Raw genomic sequence first — 27,444 nt, 5'->3', positions numbered from 1 at the left:
CAGTGTTCTCATCTTGAAGATGGAGAAACTGAGGCTCAAGGAGTCATGGGGCTTGTCTAAAATCATCCAGTAAGATGAATTCTGTAAACGTATCTTCTGCCATGCAACCTGGGGAGATGTCTTTTTCCCCAGATCCTCTGAACCAAGTCCAGTCTTGGGAAGCAGGTACACATAGCATGCCACCGACACACCCCAATCCAGGACCACCAGACGAGGCCCTAGGCAGGGGCTGAGGTACTCCTTGGGACTGGGGGAGGAAGATTAACATACCTCACTCTCTCAAACTTCTTGTCTCGGTAAAACTCGCTCTTTCTGATGAGGTAGATAAGTACCAGGTCGCAGAAGAAAGCCCCCTGCAAAAGAGTTCGAAGCTTGGACTCAGAATCTTAGCTTCATAATCTTGGAGCCTGCAACCAGGAGCAGGGCATCATCTGAACATGCAGGAACAGCCCAGAAAGCGGTGATGAACAGGAGCCCAAAGCCCCTCTGGTAGACACAGGTTAGATCTGGACATGCTGCCTGACTCCATGGATCAAGCTCCCTTCACTGCCCTGACCAGATCTAACGTGAACACACATTTGCTAAGAATCTACCGCCTGCCAGGTTTGCACTGGGGTGCCAGGAGGACATGGAGTACAGAGACCTGGGGACTCCCTTTGCTGCAGGAGACAAGTGGACTTTGATATAAAATCATCGGGAACAGGATTGGGAGGGGGTAGGAAATAGCACTCACTCGGCCTGGGGAGCTGAATTGTATTGCAAAAGGAGAAGCAGGCTTGTCATCACCAGTAAATGCCCAGGGCCTGTGGGGGAAGATGCTTCTGGTGGGGGTGAGAACCAGCATGTCTGAGAATGCTTTGGAGACACAGGTCCCAGTGCTTTGCGAGGAGGCATGACAGCAGCAGTTGTGATGCTTTGTAGAGAGCCCTGTGATCTTAACCTCTACAACAAGGATGCTACAACTGTGGTCAGGAAAAGACAGGAAGCCTGGGCAGACCCCGTTGAGGCCAGCTGGGGTGGACTATTCAATCACCCCAACACAGGTTTCAGATCAGAGCATGTTGTGTGTAATGTCTCTCTACTCCAGCAGAGGGCGACTCTGCCCACAGTTCAGGGATAGAGGTGTTGCTCCTGAAGGCAGGGGGGTCTGTTTGAGTGGAGCGAGCATGTCTTCCCCCAAACTCCAGAAATGTCCCTTGTCAATTCCTCGCTCCTACTTCTTCCCTCAGCCTCAGCACCACCTTCTGCTGCACCATTGCCTTCATTTCACAGCTGTGTCCCCAGACTTCAGACTTTACCCACATCATATGAGAGCTGCACATACACTCAGCCAGGGATCCCTAAAGATGACTGCCCGAGTCAGGAACACTCCACTTGGGGACCACTGTTTTGGTTTGGTTTGGTTTGGTTTTTTGAGACCATATTTCTCTGTGTAGCCCTGGCTGTCCTGGAACTGGCTCAGCAGACCAGGCTGGCCTCAAACTAAGAGATCCACCTACCTCTGCCTTCCTGGTGCTGGGATTAATGGTATACCACCACTGTCCATTGTTAGCAATCACTCTTAATCCCCTGTCAAGACAGGCTTCTCAGTCTCCATGCAAAATCTATCCTGGATCCTGACAGGATCCTCTAGTGAAGCTTGGGGTGCCCAGGCGGAGAACGGAAGAGGCCTCTGGAAGCCTTGGCAGGGAATGCACTGTGTTGGCATGAGCCCCCAACAAAGACTCCCACACTTAGCCTCCTCCCAAGGGTATGACAGGCATTTGCAGGGAGCCCTTCCCTGCACTCCAGCTGTCTCCTACCATGAAAGCCACTATGGGTGGCTAAACACCCACCCCAAAGGGTTATAAGACCGTCTCCCCTGTCTCTCATCCTTTCAAATGCAGGTGCTCGGATGGAGACCAATTTTGAGCAACACAGCCATGGGAAGGTCCCACTGACGCCTGGTGAACAAAGACCAGGGATTCACTTAAACACATTCCACAAGGCACTCCCAAAGCAAAGACCCTGGCCCCAAACTGACATAGCCTCATCAGTTTCAATTACTGGAACTGGAGATGGTGATTTTTAGACCCAGAATCCCAAAGGTTCCAGCCCACACCAGGACTGGAGGATGATCCATCTGCGCCACACTCCACTCAAGCTCATAGTCAGAGCTACAGTCAGTCAGTGTCCTAGGGGTGGGGGGCTGGCAGGGTGTGAAGTCACCCTTGTCCCTGTGACCTCACAGGCCCTCCTGTGCTCTGGGCTCAGCATGCTCCTCCCAGGCTGTCACCTCCCTTTCCCTAGGAAGACAGCAAGGCAGGGGAGGTACTCACAGCACCCATGAGCGCCAGCCCAGAACCTACGTTGATGACTGTAGGGATGATGCTGAATTTTCCTGCCTGTGAAGTAGAAACAGCCAGGTGAGTTAGGCAGGGAAGACAGCCGGATGCCCGGGGCACTCCAACCTCCCTGGAATGGAAAGCAGATCTGCATACCTTGCCATTAACTATCACATCGAAGCGGATGCCATAGGCTTTCATCAGGTCACGGAACTCGACCCCATTAGAGTCACGGTAATACCTGGCAAACCTGGGGAGACAGGGCCCAGGGAACTCTCGTCTGCCTTACCTCTCTGCATTGCAGCACAAAGTGGCTGCTCTGGGGAATGCTCAGCAATCCAGGGTCCTAGAGCAGCTCTAGGAGGGTACCCAGATCCACTCACTGAAGCACACACAGACAGGACTTTCCCAGCATGCTCAGTGCCAACCCCTGGACCAGGAGAACACTGGTGGACTTGACCCAGCAGAGGGTATAGAACAGAGCCACCAGGCAGCACAGGAACAGTAGTTACCTGAAGTTGTACCCGGAGGAGATGGATTCTGTGTGCTTGTTGTCCAGACGGTTGAAATAATAGTGTGGGTCACATTTAGGGGCAGCTTTATCAAGGTCACAGTCCCATTCAATATGGATTCCTATCACACCACCCTTGGCACAAGAAACAAGGTGAATGCTAGAGCTGTCTGTGGATGGGCAGCCCTTTATGAGAGCCAGACAAGATTGCCAGAGGTCAGCTAGCGGCCTGGCCTGGCCTGGCCACACTTTATACACAAATCAACATGCGCCCACGGGGTTCCTTTCAACTGTTTCTGATTGTGCCCTGGACTCAGAGAACTACCCAGCAGATGCCAAGTCAGCCCCACCCCCCACCTCCCCACCCATCCCACCCCTGCACCCCCACCACCACCCCCACTGAGTGCCTCAAAGAGCCAGGCCATTTGTCACAACTAATTCTGAAAACAGTGAGCTCGTGGGGACAAGTGACTCTGCAGGATCACCCTGGACCTAATGCCCCTCCACCTTCTCACTACAGAGCCCCGGTGCCCAGGGAGAGCTCCCTGACCACACACCACACACCACACACCTTCAGGGCTATGTCCTGGAAGTCCGCCCCTGCCCAGCGGACAATGGACCCCAGTCGGAAGATGGGACAGTAGAGGTTCTTGGAGCTGAAGTGACAGGTTTTCAGGAAATTTTTGTTGTTTGTTTCTAGCACATTGGCTCTAAGAGGAAGCCATGACAGGAGGGTGAGACCATGGCAGGAGGGCCAGACCCTGGAAACAATGACCCTCTGGCAGATGTGACCTCTTCCCAGCTTGTATCTTACTCCCCTCAAGAACAGGGACCCCCCACGCAGAGAAAAGGGCACCCCTGTTCATTCATATACACACCATGCACAGCTTGAGCGCGGCCACAGGGAGGGCCCTCAGCCCACCTCCCCATCCAGCAGCCAAGCCCCACCTACTTGGAGAAGTTGAACTTGGGGAAGCGAATGAAGTTCTTTATGAAAATGGTGAAGCCTTCAGCATCCTTCAGGAGGGGATCCCTGAAAACCAGGGCAGGGCAGCCTGAGCAGGAGACCTGCCCCTGCCCTCTATGACTCTCCTAGACCTATGGGGCAGGTAGGCCTCTGGCCTCGGGTGGGACCCACTGTGTAAGACCCAGCAGGCAACTCCTCTGGGACCACAGGCCACAGCCACTCACGTTGGCATGGACATGGTCTCCACTGGGCACCAAGCGAAGATCTCACAGGTGCCCTGAGTAGAGTTCCCCACCCGTAGACAACGACCAGTTTTCAGTCCTGCAGGGGAGGGACAGGGACAATGCCGTGAACCTTCCTGTCCAGGTTTCTTTACCCTGCTCCAGCCCCAGCCGCTCCAGGTCCTCACCATGTCCAGCTATAACGGACTCCCCAGCATGGCAGTCAGTGTCCTCAGAGCACTCGCCATCAGGGATGCCTTCGCGCTACAAAGAAAGAAAGGGATCTGCGAGGGGTCCCCTAGAGAGCTAGGTCCCATCAGAGATAGAAGAGGGTTTCTTCCCTGGCCTGAAGCTACATGCCCTTTGAAAATCTGTTCTCAGACTGGCAAAGTGACTCCGTGGGTAAAAACATCCACCATGAAAGCCTGGCAACTTGTTTAGTCCCTGGAAACCATGGTAAAAGGAGATAACCCATTCCTGAAAATTGTTCTCTGACCTCCACACACATGCCACGGCATGCACATATATGCACATGCACACATACATGCACATACGCATACAAGCAGGCACTAATCATAAATGAAAATGTAAAACTTAAAAATATTTTAAGAAAACCCATCTCTCCCCCCAAATTACATGGGCACCATGCAGTGTTTATACAGCATTTTGATACTCTTGGAGCACACCAAGATTCAGGAGGACTGCCACCACGGCTGGGGGCTTTCCAACCCCTCCCCAACACGCAAGCCAAATCAAACCTCAGCACAGATGCCCTGCCGCTGGTTAGGAGTCACGATCAGGTTGGTGACCACGAAGAAAACGTTCTCCCCCTGAGGAGCCAGACAGAGTTTGAGGAGTCTCCTCCTGGCCTCTCGGGAAGAGTCAGCCAGGTGAGAGTGGACCTCTGCACCGGGTTGGGAACAATGGGGACCACAAAACTGGTGATCATTGTCCATCTGTCTGATGAGCCTACACTTTTCAAGTGGATATCCTTTGGTGGGTAACCCCAAGCACTCTCACCCCATAATTGTATTTCAACCTCAGCCTGGTTCTACATCCGAGAACAGCTATGGACAAACTGGGGAGCTATTCCCAGGGACACTACTGTGCCAGGTCACTCTGGACCCCTGTGGTCTCAACAGACACATAGAAAACTGAGAACCAAGTCTGGTGCAGAAAATGACCCAGACAGGGCTTCTGTCTATATCCTGACCCAAAGAGACAACTAATGGAGTTGCCTGGGTACTTCCTGTGTGACCCACCCCAAGCCACACCTCACCAGCCCAGGCCCCAGGTGGTGATCTAACCTGAGATGGGATGACAAAGTCTGCTACATCCCAGAGCCGTTCCCCAAGCATAGTGGTATTGGTATAGGCCACACCCTTGACTTTGGTGACCACAGCACTCTGCAGGGAAGTGTCAATATCCTGATAACTCTTCTTTATCAGAAACACCCATCTGCAGAAATATGACCAACAGGTGGGCATCAGTCCCCGGGTTGCCCAGGCCCAGGCTGGAGTGAGAACCATAGTAAGTCTTAGGCTGGTGCAAGGGAGAGCTCGGGGTTCACCTGTCCCGTGAGCACGTGATACTGCACTCAAGACGCTAAAACGGGAATATAGACAGTTGAAGGCCATCCTGGGCTACAGGACAAGACACTATGTTGTAAACAAAGTCTGAGGCTGGAGAGTTGGCTTAGCGGCTAAGAGCACTTGTAGCTCTGGCAGAGGATCCCATCTCCATTCCAGGCACCCACTCAGTGGCTCACAACCATCTGTAACTACAGCCTCTCCTCAAGTACAGGGACCAGGCACACACGCGGACAAAACATTCATACACATGAAACAGTAACATTAGTAACTCTAAAAAAGAAAGGAATTGCCAGGTGTGTGACATGCTCCTTTAATCCCAGCACTTGGGAGGCAGAGACAGGCAGATCTCTGAGGCTGAGGCTATCAGGTGTACAGAATGAGTTCCAGGACAGCCAGATCTTCATACTAAGACCTTGTCTCAAAATACCAAAGGATACCAATCAGTGATGGTGCACGCCTTTAATCCCAGCACTCACAGAGGCAGAGACAGGTAGATCTCTGAGTTCAAGGCCAGCCTGGTCTACAAAGTGAGTTTCAGGACAATCAGGGCTACACAGAAAAACCTTGTCTTGAAAAACAAAACAAAATACCAAAGGTGGAGGAGAGAAGAAATAAAGAAATCCAAAGAGATATACTAGTAGAGGGTTCACGTAGTATGTATAAGGCCTTGGGCTTTGTACCAAAAACAAGTAAGTTAAAAGTAGTGAGTCAATTAAGCTCTATATAGAGCTATATTCCTGAAAACATCTTGGTATTGGCACAAAAATAGACAGACCAATGGAATCGAACACCCCAATATTAACCCATACACCTGATCTTTGACAAAGAAGCTAAAATTATATAATGAAAAAAAGCATCTTCCACAAATGGTGCTGGCATAACTGGATGCTGGCATGTAGAAGAATGTGCATAGATCCATGTCTATTTCCATGCACAAAACTTAAGTCCAAATGGATCAAAGACCTCAACATAAATCCAGCCACACTGAACCTTTTAGAAGAGAAAGTGGGAGATACCCTTGAATGAATTGATACAGGAGACCGCTTCCTGAACATAACTCCAGTAGCATAGACACTGACATTGACAACTGACAAATGGGACCTCCTGAAACTAAGAAGCTTCTGTAAGGCAAAGGACACAATCAACAAGACAAAAAGGCAGCCCACAGAATGGGAAAATATATTCACTAACCCCACATCTGACAGAGGGCTGATCTCCAAAATTTAAAAAGAACTCAAGAAGCAAGTCTCCAAAATACCAAAGGATCCAACTAAAAAGTGGGGTACAGAACTAAATAGAGAATTCTCAATAGAGGAGTCTAAAATGGCTGAGAGACACTTAAGAAAGTTCTCAACCTCCCTAGCCATCAGGGAAATGTAAATCAAAACAACTCTGAGATACCATCTTACTCCTGTCAGAATGGCTAAACAGTTTATGCTGGAGAGGATGTGGAGAAAGGGGAACACTCCTCCACTGCTGGTGGGAATGCCAACTTGTGCAGCCACTTTGGAAATCATTGTGGAGCTTCCTCAGGAAAATGGAAATCAGTCTACCACAAGACCCAGCAAAATTCCACTCTTAGGCATACACCCAAAAGACACACATTCATACAACAAGGACGTCTGTTCCACTATATTCATAGCAACATTATTTGTAATAGCCAGAATCTGGAAGCAACCTAGATGCCTCTCAACCGAAGAGTGGATAGAGAAAATGTGGTACATTTACACAATGGAGTGTACTATTCAGTGGGAAAAAAAACCAATGGAATCTTGAAATTTGCAGGCAAATGGACGGCACTAGAAGAAACCATCCTAAGTGAGGTAACCCAGCCACAAAAAGACAAACATGGCATGTACTCATATATGGATTTTAGACATGGATCAGGGGAGTGCCAGCCTACAATCCCATGGCCAGAGAGTCTGGGAAACAGAACCTTCATCCAGTGATGGATAGAAGCAGAGGCAGACACTCACAGCTAAACACTGAACTGAACTCCTGGAACCCAGTGACAGAGAGGGAGGAGTGATGAGCAAACGGATCAAGATTGGGCTTGTTTAACCCATAGAAACAGCTGATCTGAATAAGGAGGAGTTCTTGGACCCCAGACTGGTAGCTGGGAGGCCAGCATGGGACTGATCCAGACCCCCTGAATGTGGGTGTCAGTGAGGAGGCCCAGGCAATCTACGGGGCCTTGGGTAGTAGATCAGTATTTATCCCAGGCATACAAGTGGACTTTGGATGCCCATCCCACAATGAGGGATGTTCTTTCAGCCTGGACTCTTGGGGGAGAGCCTAGGTCCTGCCCTGAATGAAATGACAGACTCTGGAGATTTCCCCCATGGAGGGCTTCACCCCCCCTGCGAAACGGAGTAAGGATTGGGTGGGGGACTGGGGGGCCTGGTGGGGGAGGGGGGAGGAGGGGAAGGAGAGGGAACTGGGATTGAAAATTAAGAAAAAGTGAGTCAAGTTGTTGAGTACAGCCTTAATCCTTGAGAGGCAGGCAAATCTCAGTGAGTTACAGGCCAGTGTGGTCTACAAAGGAGTTTCAGGACAGCCAGGCAGGACTGTTGTACAGAGAAACCATGTCTTAAGAAACCAAATAAATGAGTAAACAAATAGATAAATGAAATCTCATATTCTTTTATACTAAGAACATAAGCGGGGCTGGGCGTTGGTGGTGTATGCCTTTAATCCCAGCACTTGGGAAGCAGAGGCAGGTGGATCTCTGTGAGTTTGAGACCAGCCTGGTCTACCGAGCGAGTTCCAAGACAGGCTCCAAAACAATACAGAGAAACCCTGTCTCGAAAAACCAAAAAAAAAAAGATAGGTGTGTGCCCTCCATCACACCTTTCTAAAGAGATAAATATGCATAAACTGTATGTGTGCTCATGAGTTCCAGTATTCTTGGAAGTCAGAAGAGGGAATCAGATTCTCTGGAGCCAGGGTTACAGAGACTTGTAGGTCAATCAGCCAGGAACAAAACTCCTAAAAGAACAGCAAACACTCTTAACCACCCAGACATTGCTCTAGCCCCTAAAAAGATATACTTTTAAAATGAAATGGCTCAACCAGGCAGTGGTGGCACATGCCTTTAGTCCCAGCACTCGGGAGGCAGAGGCAGTCAGATCTCTGTGAGTTCAAGACCAGCCTGGTCTATAGAGCTAGTTCCAGGACTGTTAGGGCTGCTACACAGAGAAATCTTGTCTTGAGAAAAAATAAAATAAAAAGATGGCCCTTGTCAAATGCTAAGCACAGAGCAAAAGTTCCATGCACAGAACCACCAACTTATTGCTATCACGTAGGTATTGCTATCATCTGGGTGAAGCTGAGGAAACCTGTAAAAAGAGGAAGAAGCCAGCACCTTGAGTCATGCAGTGAGTGACATGGCATGCAGACTCTCTCCAGGGAACCAGGGAAGTGTCAACCAACATGTGTCCACTTCCTCATTTCTGGGGCAGAAGTAAGGGAACCTAGACCCTAAGCTGTCACATTTTCAAGGAACCCTGAGAAAGCTGTGATTCTTAAGCAAGTCTTCCATTCTAGCAGAGAAATGTCAGGCTTTGTCTAATCCAAAACAGTAAGCAAATATTCAACATTCATTTATTCATTTCATACCTATTCCCAAGTGAAGTGACACCAGTCCCTCCCATCACAGCATCCCCAGAGTTCAGGGAGATAGAAATAGACACTGAACGAATGACCATCCTAATTGACTATGGGAATGCCAGGGAGGGACAGAGAAGAGGTGTCATTGGAGCACTCAAACCTGGACAAAGAGTGGTGCTATGAACTAGGGAAGGAAGATCTGTGGTGGCTCAGGAAAGGCAGTACAAGGGCCTGAGGTAGGACACTGCCAAGTGCCTTGGTGCTAAAATCCAGGAAATGCTAAAAAAAATCAGCTATTATCCACGCCTTTAATCCCAGCACTGGGGGGGGGGGGAAGAGGCAGGCAGATCTCTTAGTTTGAGGACAGCCTTCTCTACAGAGCAGTTCTGGGACAGCCAGGGCTACACAGAGAAACCCTGTCTCCAAAAATAAACCAAAACGGGGGGGAGAGGATGCAGCCATTAGTAGGCAGCAAGGCTAAGACTGCCCTCCCAGGAACAATAATTGCACACCATTTAATGAGGAAAAGAGAGTGAACTGCCACTGTTCTCAGTGACAGCCTCTCTCCACCTGTGCCCTTCTCTCTTCCTAGGAGCAAAGGAAGGCTTGGACCAAAGTCTATCAGCGGAGCCTCCATCAAGCTGCCCCTGGGCTGGTGAGCCTACATCCTGCTAGATTAGATGGCAACAGGGGGGCAGTAGAGCAGCTGGACACTGGAAAGACTGCCCTGCCCGTGTTTCCCGTGAGCTAACCCTGAGTTCCAGAACATGCCAGTGGGATGAGCTGGCCCAACCAAAAGTAAGCCAGTGTGATGCTTCTGCTTATAAATAACCTGCTGGGTGCTGGGGCCAGCTGTCAGGCCAGAGCCCAGGAAGGCCTCTGGGGGCAGCTGAGCCCAGAGTCCTGGCATAGCTACCTCCTGGCCATGACTGTAACACCAGCGCTCCAGTTCCGGGAGAAGAGGCTCCCTACAAATAGCTTCAAACCGAGGTACCTCAGTTGCCCCCTCCCACGTTTCACACGTATCCACTTTTCACCTTCCCACCCTTATATTCAAGGGTTCATAAGGACCCACTCCCAAAGCCCCTGTATCTACACCTTCCCCTCCCCATCCCCCTGAAAAAGTGCCGGAGGACTCACATGAGCAAGTACAACAGGATGGTGAGCTGCAGCACCCGGTAGAGTAGCCCCACCTTCTTGCTCTTGGCAACCACGAACTTTGCGGTCTTGTAGTCGAACAGCGACAGGACGAACCCCTTCCAGGCTGCCTGACCCATGCCTCCGGCTCTCTGGGCCCGCCGCTGCCTCCCGCCGCGCCGCCGCCAACCGAGCACTCCGTGTGTGCGCTGCCGCAGTCCCGAACCGATGCGCGGCTCCAAAGGGCGTGAGCCGGAGGGCCGGCGCGCAGACCGGGGAGCGAGCACCGGGTGGCCAGGAGGACCCCGCCGCCGCAGGGAGCCGGACTGCGGCAAGCGCCCAGCGCGGGGTGCGGCCACTGACACGGTGACACCACCAGGCTGTGCCTCCGGCCACTGGCCTGCAAGGACACGCGCACCGAGTGCGGAGACGAGGAAGGAGGGAAGGTGCTTCCCAAGGAGTCTCTCCCGCCCCTACCTTCTCCCACGGGACTTGCTCTAGGGGAGATGGGTGGGGAAACAGAGGCAGTATCCGGGAGGGACCCAGAGCGCAGGAAGTGTAGGAAGAGGGGTAGAGACAGTCACTAGTAATGACTGGTTTCCCGATTGTCCTGGCCTCGCTGCTCACGCTGTCAGACAGGCTTGTATTCCTAGCCGCCTGTGTCTGCTGTAATCAAGGGGACGATTTCAGGGTCTGAACCCTACAAGTTTCTGGAGTCAGGTACCAGCGATCCCAGTCAGGTGCGGTGGGATAGGAAGAGTTGGGGCACTAAGGCTTGGAACCCTAAAATATGCCTAGAGACAGAATAGGAAAAGATGGGTTCAATGCCATCTTCTGAGGCTGAGCCCAACTGGGAGAAGAGGTCTCTGGAGCTGAGCTTTGGAACTGGTGTGGACTGCAGAAAGCTGTCTGTGGTGAAGGGATGTATGATAAGACGCTTCCTGTAGCATGGGTCTATATGCAGTGAGGGGCTGTGTGGTGAGAAATTACTGGAATGTGTGTGTAATGTGGGGCTTGCGTGGTGAGGGGCTGTGTGGTGGTGGGCTGTGTGTGTACTGAGAGGTTGGGTGTGGTGAGGGTCTATGTGCCAAGGCTGAGGGATGGGGGATTATGCACACTGTCTTCTGCACCTGTGTCTGAGCATTCAAACCGTGCTCCTCTCCTGGCCCTGGTCCTGGCTCTCTTGATCAGTGGGAAGCTCACTCTCTGAAGCTACAGATTCTAGAGGTTGGAAGACAGGCTGAAGCCCACCGGGTGTGATCTCTAAAAACAAAAGTCTCAGGGAAAGCCGGGCAGTGGTGGCGCAGAGGGAGGCAGATCTCTGAGTTCGAGGCCAGACTGGTCTACAGAATGAGTTCCAGGACAGCCAGGGCTACACAGAGAAGGCCTGTCTCAAAACACCAAAACAAAAAACAAACCAATTTACAACTGGATGGAATGACTATTAAAAGGGGGGCAGGGGGACAAACGAGTCAGGATGTAATATATAAGAGAATAAATTAAAAGAAAAAGGACAAATTCCTGGACTTTGCACTTGAATTTCCCATTCATTCTAGAAAAGGATGTAGAGATCTGCATTTTGTTTTTAAAGTGTCATTTGGAAACCATGCGTTGCTATAATGTCAAGCTCAATTCAACCAGTTCCTCAGAAAGGCCTATTTTCACATACCTAAAGTAACTCCCACCCCCACTCCAATCACCTCGTCCTGTGGCCCCAACTTAGACCTGCAGAACACTTATTTTTGTTTTTGTTTTTCGAGACAGACTTTCTCTGTGTAACCCTAGCTGTCTAGGAACTCACCATGTAGACCAAGCTGGCCTTTAACTCACAGAGATGTGCCTGCCTCTGCCCGCCAGGCTATCTGCAAAGCATTTTCAATACCTGGGATGATCTCACTAATTTGCTTACTGTGTCCCCCCAAGACCAGAAGCTCCTAGAGGTTGGGGGTCTTGCTTTGGATAGTCTCATGTCCCAGGTCCAGTGACATGCCTGCCATGTGCTAGTTCTGTATATTAACCAAATGACTACCTAGGCCTGAGCCCGGTTTCTTTTAAACACAGTTGAACCCTCCAGTCTGTCCCAGTCATGATCCTGGAAGCTGAAGGCATCCTATCTTCTGCCAGCCTCCACCTCAGCCCTCTCCTAGCCTGACTCTCCAATAGCCGAAGGGGAAGCAGCCACCACAGAGTGATGATGCTCTCACACTGGAAGGCATCCACCACCCACCACCCAACATAAGGGGGTGAAGTAGGAAGGTAGATGTTCCAAGCTGGAAAGCTGGTGGGAATCTGTTAACATCTAACCCTGAGAAATACTCGTCGGGAAAGAGTCCCATAGCCCACAGCCCAGCTGCCTGAAGCATAAAGATGGTGTCATAGAAGCACAGATCTCACATCCTACAGTCTTGTGTTCAACTCGTAGGATGAAAGTTTCATCCTGGGTAGTGACAGTCACTAAGAGATCACCCTGGGAGAGGAAGAATAGGCACTTCTCTTCCTGTTACTGAGGAACCAGCCAGGTATACAGCCCACCTCAACCTCAGTGGCCTCTCCACACCTGCACTCTCGGGTTAAAAAACTGAAGACCTCCAGGGGGAGGTGGCCCACACCTTTAATTCCAGCACTCAGGAAGCAGAGGCAGGCCCAAACTAAATTACTGTGAGTTTGAGGCCAGCCTGGACTACAGAGTTAGTCCCCAGACAGCCAAGATAAGAAGTCTGTCTCAAGAACCCCCGCCCCTAAAAAAGACCAATCCTTTTTGTGGAAATGACTTTCCTCCTTCCTGTGTTAGCTAGGACCTTTGGACAGTATGTGATTTCTCACAGCAACCCCAGTACGGGGGGGGGGGGCAGAAACAGATGAATCCTGGGGGCTCACTGAGCAGCTAAGTCTAGCTAAAACAGCTCAAGGGTCAGTGAGAGGCACCATCTCAATAGGAAGAGGGCAATAAAAGAGGATGCCTAATGCCACATCTGACCTCCACATGCCATGCACACATACACATAAGTGCACCTGCATATGTGTGCATGCATACACAGGCATGCATATGTGTGTGCACACACACACAGAGAGACAGAGTAGACAGAGATCCAGGGGAAGGTACCTAGACTGACCCTCTCCACTCCCCACTCAGGGTTCTGAAAGAGCCTGCTTGTTGACAGATGCCCTGATATGTACTGAAGCCCCAAGACGCAGAGCAGAGCCCACTAGATTAGGTCCAGTGGTAGAAGTATTTGAGGACAGTGGCTTGCTATGTAGTCCAAGCCAGCCTCAAACTTGTGATCCTCCTGCCTCAGCTTCCTCCGCACTGGGATTTCAGGTATGCACCCACACATGCTTCCTTCCCCTGCAGTTTCCATTCTTGCTCAACCCTCTACTGGACACCTACTGTAAATGTCATGACACGAAGATATCCTAAAGAGATGCTTGTACCTTCCCTCAGACTATCAGACAATTGAAACTTTCCCAGGGGCCTCATGCTGGGAGAAAGAGAAGACTGAAGCCTGGTCCCTTCTAGAAGCATCTCCCAGGAAGAGATTTCATACAGTTCTGATAGCTTCTCAGGCTACCTTGCAAGAGAGGCAGCTAAGAATGGTGGAGGGCAGGACCACATCTTGACCAGGATGGCTTAGTTATCCATACTCCTGCCTTCTCCAAACCTCTTGTTAGGGCCACAGGGGAAGGCTGGGAGTTACTGGATCTGTTTGTTCCTTGTTGAATATATCATCTTCTGCTTTTCACTATAACTTGTCTACTAGGTTTCTTGAGGACAGGTGGTCAAGGTCCTTAAGGCCACCAGGACCAAGTCTCTAACCCTGACACCTCTAATAATCTAGTATATGCTGCTGAAGAGGCCAGAATGTCGGGTACCTGTCCTCTGACCTGTCGCAATGGCAGCTCTGGCTTCAGAGAGAGAAGTCTTGCTCTACCATGCCCTCCTGCACATTCACCGCATAGCTGAAAGTAGGCTACAGCTTCCGACAGAACTATCCAGAAGCTCGAGAGACCTTTCGGGGTATTTAGAGAAGAAAGGATTGCCTCTTTCTTATACACAGTGGCTGGTCATGACATAGGCTTACTGTGTCTTTAAAAGGTGGGGGAGGGGAATAGCAAGATGGCCCAGTAGGTAGAGATGCCAAGCCTGATGATCTGAGTTCAATCCCTGGGGCTCCACATGGTGGAAGGAAAGAACCGGTCCCTGCTGGTAGTCTTCTGACCTCCATACATATGCCACAGCACAAGTGTGCACAAGCACATGCAATCAATCAACCAAAAATAAAATCTAATTTAAAAAGAATAAAATCCCAGGGTGTATTTACGAAGTCAGGGTAGGTATGCTTTCTTTTTCTTTTCTTTTCTTTTTTTTTTTTTTTTTTTTTTTTTTGGTTTTTCGAGACAGGGTTTCTCTGTATTGTTTTGGAGGCTGTCGGTCCAGCCTGGCCTCAAACTCACAGAGATCCGCCTGCCTCTGCCTCCCGAGTGCTGGGATTAAAGACGTGCGTCACCACCGCCCTGCTAGGTATGCTTTCTTAAAGCTAATGTTTCAACTGTATGCCTGTATTTGACATTACCGTGTGGACCATATTCTTTCCTAAGGTTTAGTTAAAATAAGGTGGGGGAAATATATCTAGACTCCATCTCTACCTCCTGAGGCCAACTGGCCATGCCCACAAGCTCAGACTTAGCACCCTCTGTGCCCAACGGGGAGAGGAGCGCTCTAGTCATCACTGATACTAAAAATCGGAGGATGGGCTGGAGAACTGGCTCAGAGGTTAAGAGTGTTGATTGTACTTCTAGAAGTCCTGAGTTCAATTCCCAGAAACCACATGGTAGTTATGACCACCTATAATGAGACCTGATGCCCTCTTCTGGCATTCAGGCAGACAGAACACTATATACATAATAAGTAAAATTTTTTTAAGTCTGAGGACATTTCCAGAATCATTGCCTGCTACTCTCTCCTGTTCGTCTCTTTTTGGTGGCAGTTCTTGTCATGCTGGGCTCAAACCTGAGGCCTTGCAAATATTAAGCTTACACTGAGAGCTACACCCCTAACTCTTGTCTGCTTTGAGGAACCATTTTCTTTGATTTAACTAGCTCCATGTCAAGAGTCTTAGAGTCTGGGGCTGGAGAGATGGCTCAGTGGTTAAGAGCACTGATAGCTCTTCTAGAGGACCCAGGTTCAATTCCCGGCAACCACACGGCAGCTCACAGCTGTCTGTAACTCCTAGATCTGACTCCCTCACACGGACACACATGTAAGCAAAACACCAGTGCACATAAAATAAAAAATAAAAATTTAAAAATAAAAGAGTCCCACAATGCCCTGGCAAAATGATCCTTGTCACTACTGCCATAATGAGTATTTCAGAGCATTCATACCCACAGAGTCCTCCTTGCCTAGTGAATCCTCACAACCTCCCCACATGGTTAGAACTGTCACTACCCTTACCACCACCACTAATCCCCGCCCCCTCCCCAGGTTAGATGTACCCATGACCCATGACCATACTGTTCGGAAGCCTCCGTGTCAGAACTAGACCCAGGTGCATCTGTTCCTCTGCCCAAGGACCTGGTAAGCCCACCAGAAAGGTCCTTGCAAAGCCCACTTCACCCTTGCTGAAATGAGCCCCATTCCCTGGGACTCTCAGTTCACCTTTGGGGGGCTGTTTAATGTATAGTATCCTTGTCTGTCTTGTCACTACGGAGGGAACTCATCGCGGGGGCCAGGGTCCCACAGACTCTGTCTTCCTGCCGGTTGTGTAGAGGTCCTCAGGGACAAAGAAATCTCCCCATATTTGCGGGGGGGGGGGGGGTCAAAGAGAGTAGACACCTTCTGCATCATCTCCCACAGCTCTTAGGAACAGGAGTACCACCAAGTGCCTCTAAATGTTACTCCTGGAGTCAGATCGGGGGCCAGTGGGGAGGCTAGTCTCTCCTCCCGCCTTCTCACCTTTCATCCCTTCCTCCCACTGTTAAAGTAAAACTCGTGGGGGACCTTGCCGCCAAGGTGAGGGGGCGGGGGGGGGGGGCACGACAAACTTGTCAGGCAGGCAGAGCTTAAGTGAGTACTTTTATTAGAAAGGGAAGAAAAGAGAAAAGAAACACAGAGAGAGGACAAAAGAGAAGAGTGAGACAGGGAAAGTCCTGTCTGCCCCAGGGGAACAGCAGAAAAGGGGAGGGTGGGAGGGAAGGAAAGTAGGCGGAGGTCTTTCCTTTAAAGGGGTCCTTTGCACCTGGGCTGACCAAGGTACTGCCTGAGTGCATTCTGCCAGGTGAGAGGGCCAGGACAGCATAATGCCTGAGTCCTTACACCCACCAAGTGCCCACCATGCCTCTTCACAATGAGCACGGTCTCCAGAAGTCATGGACAAGCTTAGCAGCCAGAGCACCACTCTGTTTCACAAGCCTGCATCTGGTTGGATGAGCTCAGACATACACTGTGGTTAGGGGACTTAGAACACAGATTCCACGGGCCTTTTTAGTTCTGTCGTCTCCCTTCTCCTAAGACCTGGCACCTTTTAAGTCTGTCTTCCCCGTGGTTTGGTATCATCTTGCTCAGCTGGGAGTCCTGGGCAGTCTCCTGTAGAAACCATAGTGAGGAGACTGGAGAGATGGCTCAGCAGTTAAGAGTACTTGTTGTATGACATCTTGAAATTTGCAGGCAAATGGACAGAACTAGAAAAAGCCATCCTGAGTGAGATAACCCAGACCCAGAAAGACAAATATAATATGTATTCACTCATAAGTGGATAACAGACGTAAAGCAAAGGACAACCAGCCTACAGGCCACAACCTCAGAGAACCTGGGTAACAAAGAGGACCCTAAGAGAGACATACATGGATCCACCTAGGAAGGGGAAAAAGACAAGCTCTCCTGAGTAAATTGGGAGCGTGGGGGATGGGGGGAGGAAGAAAGGAGAGGGAGGAGGGAAGGGGAGTGGGGAAAATGTATAGCTCAATTTTAAAAAATGTAATATAAAAAGAGTACTTGTTATTCTAACAGAAGACCCAGGTTTGATTCCCAGCACACCACATGGTGGCTCACAACCATCCCTAACTCCAGTTCCAAAATACCCCATTCTCTCTTCTGACTTCTGCAGACACTAGGCATACACACGGTGCACATACATGCATGCATGCAAGACACTCGTACACATGAGACGAATCTTTTTAAAAATTGATAAAAAAAATAAGGAAAAAAAAGACAAGCTCCCTTTTCTCCAGGGTCCAGCAGAAAAACACCAGCTGTGGGTCGGTGACCAGGGAAGTAGTAACATCGCTGCTTCCGCCAGTGGCTTGGAAGTATCACTTGACCACCGCCACAAACTCTAAGATGCATGGTCTCCCCCTATCTCAGCATTAGGGACAGTGAATTAAAACATCCCTCTGGCCTAAGAGACTCAAAAAACGTTCTTCATAAAGTTGAAGGAAACCGGAAACAAGGCACCAATCTCCCAGGGCCTGGGTCTTGGAGAGTTCAGACGCTGCTTCCACATAATGAGCTAGCTCTAGTTTCCAGTCCCCAAGGAGAGGGGAGGCGGGAGGTAGGAGATTTGAAGGCAACCATGGGCAGAGGTCTCTACAAGGTGATGTGACTCTCCTTCGGAGTCCCGAGCATCCTGGAAGGCCCAGGGCCAAGTGTGAGAAAGGCAGGGCATGGGAGGGGTCACCACGGCAGTCTGCTCTTTAATTTCCCCTTTGCTCTGAGAAGTTCTGCTGTGACATTTCACAACAGCTATTTCTGATCCGTGAAAGAACTTATAATTTCCAGGGTTTGTAAAAATCATTTTTACCCCCATAGTGGGACACGTGTGTGTGTGTGTGTGTGTGTGTGTGTGTGTGTGTGTGTGTGTGTGTGTACACATACCATGGTGCACATGTAGAGGTTGGAGGAATCTGTTCTTTTTCCACCATGTAGGTTCTGGGGATCCATCTCAGGTTTTCAAGTTTGGCAGCAAGCACCCTTGTAAAGGGCAAGAGGTCCTTGTGCACACAGATAAGCACTGGGGAAGCCAGGGAAAGTTAAACATGTAGACTTATTTTGTCAAAGGAAGGAAAATCTTCAAAGGAAGTTTATCCCTCTTCCTTAGAGAATGCTGGGTTCCTTAGAGAATGGCTGTAGTTTACAACCTGGTGATATTTGCTATCTGTAGAGCCAGAATTTATCCCCCAGAGTCTATACATTGTTTAACCCAGACCCTTTCCCCCTAAATCTTGAGCATTGCTTCTAAATCCATGAAACCCATCCTTATGAATGATGTCATTTGCACTTTACAACAGCCTAAGTGACTTCCATGTTATTTTAGGATCAGGCCAATCCTGACTCCCATAGGCATTATGTTTACCTCAGTCACTCCCCTAGTCCCTAAATCGTGAGCACTGTTTGAGTCAACAGTATCCATCTGTATGAAAGAAGCCAGATGTACTTTGTAAAGACTTTCGATGTAACCAGGTGGTGGTGGCACATGCCTTTAATCCCAGCACCCAGGAAGCAGAGGGAGGCATGCAGATCTCTGAGTGGAACTCAGGCCAGCCTGAGTCTACAGAGTGAGTTTCGGGACATTGAGGGCTACACAGAGAAACCCTGTCTCAGGAAAATGAAAACATGGCTTAAGTTTTGTCATATTCTGTGCACTGAGTTAATTGTCATCGGAAAACATTTTTTCCCAAATTTGTGCTGTGCTAAATATGACTAAAATAAACAACCTGGGATCAGATTCTAGAAATTTGACCCAGCTCCAGCTAAGTCAAGCTGGACAGAATTTCATTCTTCCATCACCTGGATCTTTTCCCTGCTGACCAGAGAGTCTTCAGGGATTCCCACCCCCACGTGCACACACCCTACCCACTGAGCCATCTCACCGGGCCCTCATAAATTTGATGTTAATGTTCCTTAACTGCAGTCAAGAAGAAAAAGGAAGCTCTTTGCTGTGGGAAGTATACTTGTGACCACAAGCCATCATAATTGACAGGTTGGCATTTAATACTTAGCTCTAGTAGCTGTTCTGAGGAGAAACTAAACAAAGATACCAAACACTTAAAAACATAGATGACTGGCCCAGTGTGTGTGTGTGTGTGTGTGTAGGGGGGGCATGCACTTAATCCCAGTACTTGGGAGGTAGAGGCAGGAGGATCTTTGAGAGTTCAAGACCAGCCTGCTCTACATAACAAGTCTCCCCCCCCCCACACCAGACAGGGTTCCTCTGTGGCTTTGAAGGTTGACCTGGAACTAGCTCTTGTAGGCCAGGCTGGTCTGGAACTCACAGAGATCCACCTGCCTCTGCCTCCCGAGTGCTAGGACTAAAGGCATGCACTACCACCACTCAGCACATAACAAGTTCTATGACAGCTAGAGCTACAAAGTAAAACCCTGTCTCAAACAAACAAAATATGACTTCCAGTGGAGTACGAAAAAGGACAAAGACTTAAACTTGAGTCAGCCAAAGCCACAAGGCACTGACAGCTCTTAACAGGGCGCAGCCTGTGTCCGAGAATGTGGTGAGGGTGTCGGGATTGACGACACAGAGACCAGAAGGCTCCTCAAGAAGGTTCTCCTTTATTCCTTTCTGGCTGGTTATTATATACCCTGACACCAGAGGTGGAAGTGGGTGGGTCTGAAGAGGTGGATAGTCTTTGGGAAAGGTCGAGGTCAGGGTGGTTCCCGTGGGTAAGCCCTTTTCAGGAACTTATTGCCCCAGGCATTGTATTGTTTTTAGTAAACATTGTCTTACAGCTGCTTACTCCCAGGCCGATGGGGAAGTGGGTCTCTGCTCAAGGTCTGGTGTCCCCACATCAAGGTGCCTGTGCCTTCTCATAACTTTCCACATGATGTGGGTGCCCCGCCTCCCTATTCAGCTTCGTACTCTCCGAGACTCCCACTGTAGCCCATCAGTTCACCCGTGCTTTCTCCTATTCTTCATGTCCCGACATCCGGGCACCTGCCCAGACAGATCCCACCTCAGTCCTTCACAGGTCTCCTCCTCTAAACCCCCTGCCAGGATCTGTGCAATTTAGGACTATTGATTTCTTGCTTGATGTCATTAGTTAGATCCGGATCCTCTGAATAGGACAATGTGGGCAGGGAAGACTTTACCATTCAACCTCCATGAAATAGGTAGTACTAAGACAAACAAAACTTGCTAGGAGCTGGGTGGTGGTGGCACACGCCTTTAATCCCAGCACTTGGGAGGCAGAGGCAGGTGGATCTCTGTGAGTTCGAGACCAAGCCTGGTCTACCGATCGAGTTCCAGGACAGCCTCCAAAACAATACAGAGAAACCCTGTCTCGGGAAAAAAAAAAAACTTGCCAGGCGTTGGTGGCACACCCCTAGCACTCGGAGGCAGAGACAGGCAGATCTCTGTGAGTTCGATGCTAGCCTGGTCTACAGAGCAAGTTCCAGGACAGGATGCAAAGCAATACAGAGAAACCTGAAACCCTGTCTCGAAAAACCACACACACACAAAAATACTTATAAAACTTTGTGGAAATGAATGAATGAATGAATGAATGAATGAACAAACGAATGAGTGAACGAGCTTCCTTTAGCCTATATACTGAGATGTCTGGTGTAAAGTGACCAGGCTTCGTTTCTATGTACTTTTCATGGAGGCTTCTGATTCTACTAAAGCACCAGGTTACTCAAGACTTCAAAATGCACAGCCACCCTCTGACTCCATGCAATGAGATGTACAAATTCTGGAATCACAACTAGCATTGAAAGACCCCTACCCAGGACCCCCTAGGAAAAGAAAAGCAAGGCCAGGCCGTTGCCTAATGAAAGAAACCCAGACCAGGTGTCTCACCCTCAAAACAGGATGTCTGTGATCACTATAGCAGTCATGGGACCCGGATAATAATTGCTGAAGCGTGCTGGGAACTTTCATATGACAATACTAGAAAACCTAGTCCTTGGCAACTACCCTGGCCCCCAATTGTGTCTGATCACTATGGCAATCATGGGACCCAGATAATAATTACTGAAGCGTGCTGGGAACTTTCATATGACAATACCAGGACACCTAGTCCTTGGCAACTACCCTTGCCCCCAGTTGTGTCTATGATCACCATAGTAGTCATGGGACCAGGATAATAATTGCTGAAGTATGCCTGGGTCTTTCATAAAGTAATACCAGGAAACTTAGTCCGTGGGAACTACCCCTGCCCCCAAGATGAGCCAATGAAATGCCTGTTACTTATGTAACCATTGAAACTCTATAAATATTGTACTCCCTGAAAGCCCGGTATGCTCTGCACCCGAGTTGCAGTAGCATCCGCAGGCGCCTGTGTACTCAATAAATCACCTCTTGCATTTGCAGCCAGTGGTCTGGCCCCGGTTCTTGGGCAGAGGGTTCGGTTCAGTGCCCGGCGCTTTGATGCCGAGGTTTTTCAGCATCTCTCCAGAATATATCTACATCCTCATCACCTGGAGTGTGGGCCAAAACCACAGATGCCCCAGGCTGCGCTATAGCATCTGCCTTCAGGAGGGAAGCCAAGGAACCCAAACAATTGCATTCTGCTTCTACCCATCCAGGACTGAAAAATGCCACTCCACTTTGGGCTGACCAGTCCATAGTGAGGCTTTTATGGAAAAGGCATTAGACTTCGGGTCCAAATACATTTCACTTTGTTTTGCTTTGAGACAGGGTCTCACCATGTAACTCTGATTGGCTTGGAACTCAACTCGTAGAACCGACTGGACTTGAGGTCACAGTGTTCTGCCCGCTTCTGCCCCCTAGTGCTGGGTGTTTACCACCACATGCCGCTCAGATATCTTCAGTAAATACTTGGGACCTTGGACAAATTTTCTTCTCCTTAAAACAAAAATAAGACCATGTGAGGTTCAAACCTCAGACCTGGTGTGGTGCCACTGTGCTATAAGCCCAGCACTTAGGAATCTGAGACAGGACGGTCTCTTAAGTTCTAAGTCAGAACTTGAGACCATCCTGCTAAGCCAGGTTGAGAGACGTGGTAAATGCCCATCTCAGAAAACCAAACAAATAAAAGATGCACAAAGAATGCTTCCTTAAATGGGACTAGAGCATCCAGAGTGGGAGATCAATGAGACATCTCTTTCTACTGTGGCCTGACTGAAATTTAGCACTTTAACTGTGGATGTAGGCAGTGGTACCTATAACCCAGTTACTAATGGTATGACCATTTTCCCTTTATACTCATTGTAGATATTGTTATGTTTCAAACCTGGAACAAATGGCTGAGGCTTCCATTTAACATATCAAAGCAGATCTGGCTGCCAAATTCTCCCAGCATCCTTCAGTCCTACCTATTACAGGGTATGGGCTAGTATGCCCCACCCCCTACCCTGAACTCTTTAGTCCAGGAGTTGGGCTGCCCTTCCCCCAGAGGCTTTTCCCTATATAATCCAGTCATTTTGGTTACCTGCCCATTTTTGTACCTTTGGGCTCCTGGTTGCTGCACCTGGTTCTCCTCTCTCCCTCCTCCACCACCACCACCCCTCACCCCCACCCCCACCCCCACACTGCTCAGAATTATGACCACTCTGGAATCTTGAGATGTGTCAGACTCTGGCTATGCTCTCCTTTTTTTTTTGGTTTTATGAGACAGGGTTTCTCTGTATTGTTTTGGAGGCTGTCGGTCCAGCCTGGCCTCGAACTCACAGAGATCCGCCTGCCTCTGCCTCCCGAGTGCTGGGATTAAAGGCGTGTGCCACCACCGCCCGGCTTATGCTCTCCCTTTTATCTACAATCAAGTTTCTCCTCTACCATACCTAGGAGCAGTCATGCCCTCTCCTTTTTATTTCTTTTTTTCATTCAGATATGTCTGAGTGCATTTGAAGCTCAGCACTATTTTGGGAATAAACTGATCACCAGATGTGCTGGGATTTTGGGGGGGGTGAGGCTGTTTTTTATTTATTTATTTTTGGGTTTTCGAGACAGGGTTTCTCTGTGGCTTTGGAGGCTGTCCTGGAACTAGCTCTTGTAGACCAGGCTGGCCTCGAACTCACAGAGATCCACCTGCCTCTGCCTCCCAAGTGCTGGGATTAAAGGCATGCGCCACCAACGCCCGGCCTTGATTTATTTTTTAAGACAGGATTTCTCTGTGTAACAGCCCTAGCTGTCCAGGAACTACCTCTATAGACTAGGCTGACCTCGAACTCACAGAGATCAGCCTACCTCTGCCTCCCAAGTGCTGGGATTAAAGGCGTGAGCCACCAATGCCCGGCAAGACCTGCTGTTTTAATGCAATAATAAATCTTTGTGGGTACAATTTAAGAAATATTTTGATTATTATATGTTAATATATTTTTCTCTTCACAATTGTTTGTATATTTCAAGTACATAAAGAAGTCTGGAGAAGCTGGGCACTGGTGGCACATGCCTTTAATCCCAGCACTTGGGAGGCAGAGGCAGGTGGATCTCTGTGTGTTCGAGGCCAGCCTGGTTTACAGAGCGAGTTCCAGGACAGCCTCCAAAACAATACAAAGAAACCCTGTCTCAAACCCCCCCCCAAAATAAAAGAGTCTGAAGAGATGGCTCATAACTGGCTGTGACTCCAGTTCTAGGGATCTTATGTCCTCATCTGACCCATGTGGGGACAAGGCATCATGTGGTATATACAATACATACATACAAGCAAAAACCTTATACATAAAATAAAAACAAGTCTCTTTTATTTTTTTTTATTTTTTTGGTTTTTCGAGACAGGGTTTCTCTATGGCTTTGGAGGCTGTCCTGGAACTAGCTCTTGTAGACCAGGCTGGCCTCGAACTCACAGAGATCCGCCTGCCTCTGCCTCCCAAGTGCTGGGATTAAAGGCATGCGCCACCAACGCCCGGCAAGTCTCTTTTTTAAAAAAGGATAAAAATATACAAAGATGACACAACAGAACTCTGTAGTGTAGCAGTCAGGAGACATAGGCGACCAAGAGTTCAAAGTCATCCTTGTTAGGTTTCTGAGGCAACATTAAGAAAAGACACAGAGGAGTCGGGCGTTGGTGGCGCACGCCTTTAATCCCAGCACTCGGGAGGCAGAGGCAGGCGGATCTCTGTGAGTTCGAGGCCAGGCTGGACCGACAGCCTCCAAAACAGAGAAACCCTGTCTCGTAAAACCAAAAAAAAAAAAGAAAGGAAAAGACACAGAGGGCTGGAGAGATGGCTCAAAGGATAAGAGCACTGACTGCTCTTCCAGAGGTTGTAAGTTCAACTCCCAGCAACCACATGGTGGCTCACAACCATCTATAATGAGATCTGGTGCCCTCTTCTGGTGTGCAGGCATACATACACTGTATACATAATAAATAAGAAAAAAATATTAAAAAAAAAAAAGAAAAGACACAGAAAGAGACCAGAGTCTGATCTTCGTGATGGAACTATGTTTATTAACACACACAGCAAGGGGAAGTCCCTCGCCTGGGTGTAACTGAGGGATCTTCCAGGGGGGGGAAAACTGGTTGCTACTCTTTATATGGGGGGGATTGAGGAAAGTGTTACAGCCATGTGTCTCTCCTGCAGTCTCTCCTTCCTGAAATTGTTTGCCCAGGACAGACAAACTATCATGAGAGACAGCCTGTCTCTAGAGATGATCCTTCCTGTGCAGACCCATAAGGCTGCGCAAGGCCGTCTGCAGCCTCACAGGAACCCTGTTTTACCACTGAGGCACTCTAACAATCCCCAGCTATTGTCCCCATTTCTTCACCTAGGAGGCAAACTTCTCCAAGCCCTCAGCCCCCAATTCTTTCTGGCAGTCAGCTGAGACACAGGAATAGGTCAGTAATCTGTCCCACCAAAGTGGGCCAGTGCATTCTCTTCCTGCTGGCGCTGCAGCCTTAATTTCAGACTTCACAACGGAAAGAGGAGACTCCAAGAGGCCAGGATCTGCCAGGGCTCTAGATGGGCAAAGCTAGGCCAGCCTCACCCCAGGCCCTGGAAGGAGGAGGAGGAAGAGGAGGAGGAAAAGAAGAAGGAAGAGGAGGAGGAGTAGGAAAAGAAGAAGAAAGAAGAAGTAGAAGAAGAAGGAGGAGGAGGAAGAAGAGGAAAAGGAGGAGAAAGAGGAAAAAGAGAGAGAGAGAAAGATCTAGTGACCACTTTGCCTTCAGTCTCTGTTGGGCTACTGGACCCTGGAAACTGAAGAACCTACCTTGAAATAGTGTATTTACAAGCTACCACTCTCTTGCAGCACACTCAATAAACTATTAATAATAATAGTAATAGTTTTAACAATTTAAAGAGTGCAGTAAGTTGTACAGATAAGGATCCATCTTGGTAACACACACTTTTAATCTCAGCACTCAAGTAGCAGAGGCAGGGGAATCTCTGAGTTCAAGAGTAATCTACAAATACATACATGTGCACATACATACAGATTCATACACATATATACTTGCATAAAAATAAAATAAATTTTTGTTTAAAAGAACATAAAATTCCAGCCGGGTGGTGGTTGTGCACGCCTTTAATCCCACCACTCAGGAGGTAGAGGCAGGCGAATCTCTGTGAGTTCGAGGCCAGGCTAGACCGATAGCCTCCAAAACAATACAGAGAAACCCTGTCTCATAAAATCAAAAAAAAAAAAAAAAGAACATAAAATTCCAGTACTCAGTTGGCAGAGGCAGGTAGATCTCTGTGAGTTCTAGGCCAGCCTGGTCTATATAGTGAATTCCAAGACAGGGCTATGTAGAAAGACCCTGTCTCAAACAAAACAAAACAAAACAATATAATTAATATTTTAAAATAAGAATAAAAATTTGACCTGTCAGTCATCAAAACCCATGGCAAATTGTGGAAAATATGTACACGCTAGCGGTATTGCTGTAAAGGTAAATTTATTTAAGAGAAAATGCATCCAAGTTCCCCTTTTGCACAATGCACAAACACTATGGGAACAATGAGTGGTGAACAACACCCTATGGTCTGTTGGATGTTCCTAGGTCAACGTAAGGAGAGTATGTGGCAGACACTTGAGTGTCCAGGCTCCGGGACTGAAGTAGACTCTAATCTTCCACCAGCAGACTGTCAGCCTTCAGCTGGGTCCTCCTTATACTCTCCAAGTTCAGCTGCTGATATTTTCTTTTGAAAAAGCCACACTGAAACAGAGAGGAGGGAAGCCTCGTGAGGGACCTGGGGTAGCCGCCTGCTTTGGAAGCAGAAAGTCGCTAAGCAGCTCCAGACCTGCTTCGTGGCCTCTCTTTCCTCCCTCTGAGCTTTTCTGATCCTCCCAGTCCCTTCTTCAGAGAGTGCTGCCTTCCTGGTGTTCATCCCCACCCCCCCACCCCGAGAGCTGACCCCCCCCCACTGTCCTCTGAACCTCGAGAGCACTTAAACACCTTTAACTAACTAACTTTAGCTATGGAGTCAGTTGTACAGCTGGATCTAATCCTCTTCCTGGAAGAATGCCGGGGACAGCCTGCCATGCTAAAGACATAAAGATTCCTATAGAAACTCGGGATCTAGGAAGAGGGTGAAATGACAGGTGTGATGACTGCCCCCTGTAAGGCTTTCAGAAGGGAGCTCTCAGGCTCCGCCTCCTGGGGAGCTGTGTGAGGGGTGAGAGGGTGGGAACAGGCACTCCTAGCAAGGGCAGTCATGCACGCCCCAACAGAGAGCGGGCACCTATTCAGGGGATGGGTCAGCTTGTCTGGAGAAAACAAAGCAAGACTTAGGCGTGTGAGAGACAGAGGCCAGGGTGTAGAAGGCCTCAAATAACACTAAGAAAGTCTGGACTCTGGGGTAGGGACTTTAAAAGGGGTGACAATCAAATCTGCTTTAGGAACATCTCTCTGTGCTCAAATACTTCAATTAGTCTTCTATTTTTTTTCCAGAGAGAAACTGCCAGGTTCATCTGTCTAAACAGGACATAGAGCTTCAACAACAAAGGAAAGAGGCCACAAGGCCAGGGTAGGGGCAGTAGGTCTGAGGTTAGCTGTCCTCCAAGGTACTGAAAGCAGTATCAGAGCCCAGTGGCTTCTCCTTGCAAACATGATGAGTGGAACTGACCTTGAATAGAACGGCTATAATCACGGCCAAGAGCAGGAGGCCTCCAACACTGCTGCCAATGATGAGAGGCAAAGAGCCGGGCTCCTCATCTCTCAGGAAGATGACAGTGAT

The 27,444-nt window shown here is 49.0% G+C and overlaps 2 protein-coding genes and 1 long non-coding RNA gene across 4 annotated transcripts in view; 1 reads left to right on the top strand and 2 right to left on the bottom strand.

The window, feature by feature from the left end:
* Positions 1-10,808, bottom strand: part of P2rx5 (purinergic receptor P2X 5) — a 13,287-nt gene extending 2,479 nt beyond the window's left edge. The window contains exons 1-11 of one of the 2 annotated variants that reach the window (XM_005067810.4): positions 10,365-10,808; positions 5,331-5,481; positions 4,782-4,853; positions 4,212-4,287; positions 4,027-4,123; positions 3,788-3,868; positions 3,407-3,545; positions 2,837-2,970; positions 2,481-2,574; positions 2,319-2,384; positions 271-353 (exon numbers count right to left, since the gene is read on the bottom strand). In XM_005067810.4, coding sequence (XP_005067867.1) covers positions 271-353; positions 2,319-2,384; positions 2,481-2,574; positions 2,837-2,970; positions 3,407-3,545; positions 3,788-3,868; positions 4,027-4,123; positions 4,212-4,287; positions 4,782-4,853; positions 5,331-5,481; positions 10,365-10,501 — 1,130 coding nt within the window. In that variant the 5' untranslated portion in view covers positions 10,502-10,808. The remainder of the gene's footprint in view (positions 1-270; positions 354-2,318; positions 2,385-2,480; positions 2,575-2,836; positions 2,971-3,406; positions 3,546-3,787; positions 3,869-4,026; positions 4,124-4,211; positions 4,288-4,781; positions 4,854-5,330; positions 5,482-10,364) is intronic. The other variant, XM_040749103.1, reaches the window with a different exon arrangement.
* On the top strand, positions 2,291-27,340 carry LOC121141402. The gene is made up of 3 exons (XR_005878299.1): positions 2,291-2,405; positions 9,817-10,022; positions 27,159-27,340. It is a non-coding gene; the product is annotated as an uncharacterized LOC121141402 (long non-coding RNA).
* Positions 26,146-27,444, bottom strand: part of Itgae (integrin subunit alpha E) — a 56,301-nt gene continuing 55,002 nt past the window's right edge. The window contains exons 30-31 of the mRNA XM_040749100.1: positions 27,334-27,444; positions 26,146-26,423 (exon numbers count right to left, since the gene is read on the bottom strand). Of these exons, the coding sequence (XP_040605034.1) occupies positions 26,331-26,423; positions 27,334-27,444 (204 nt within the window). The 3' untranslated portion in view covers positions 26,146-26,330. The remainder of the gene's footprint in view (positions 26,424-27,333) is intronic.

The sequence above is a fragment of the Mesocricetus auratus genome, unplaced genomic scaffold (assembly GCF_017639785.1).
Source record: "Mesocricetus auratus isolate SY011 unplaced genomic scaffold, BCM_Maur_2.0 Super-Scaffold_100007, whole genome shotgun sequence".
Lineage (NCBI taxonomy): Eukaryota > Metazoa > Chordata > Mammalia > Rodentia > Cricetidae > Mesocricetus > Mesocricetus auratus.
Note: the sequence above shows the minus strand (reverse complement) of the source record. Positions and strands in the feature narration are given on the sequence as shown.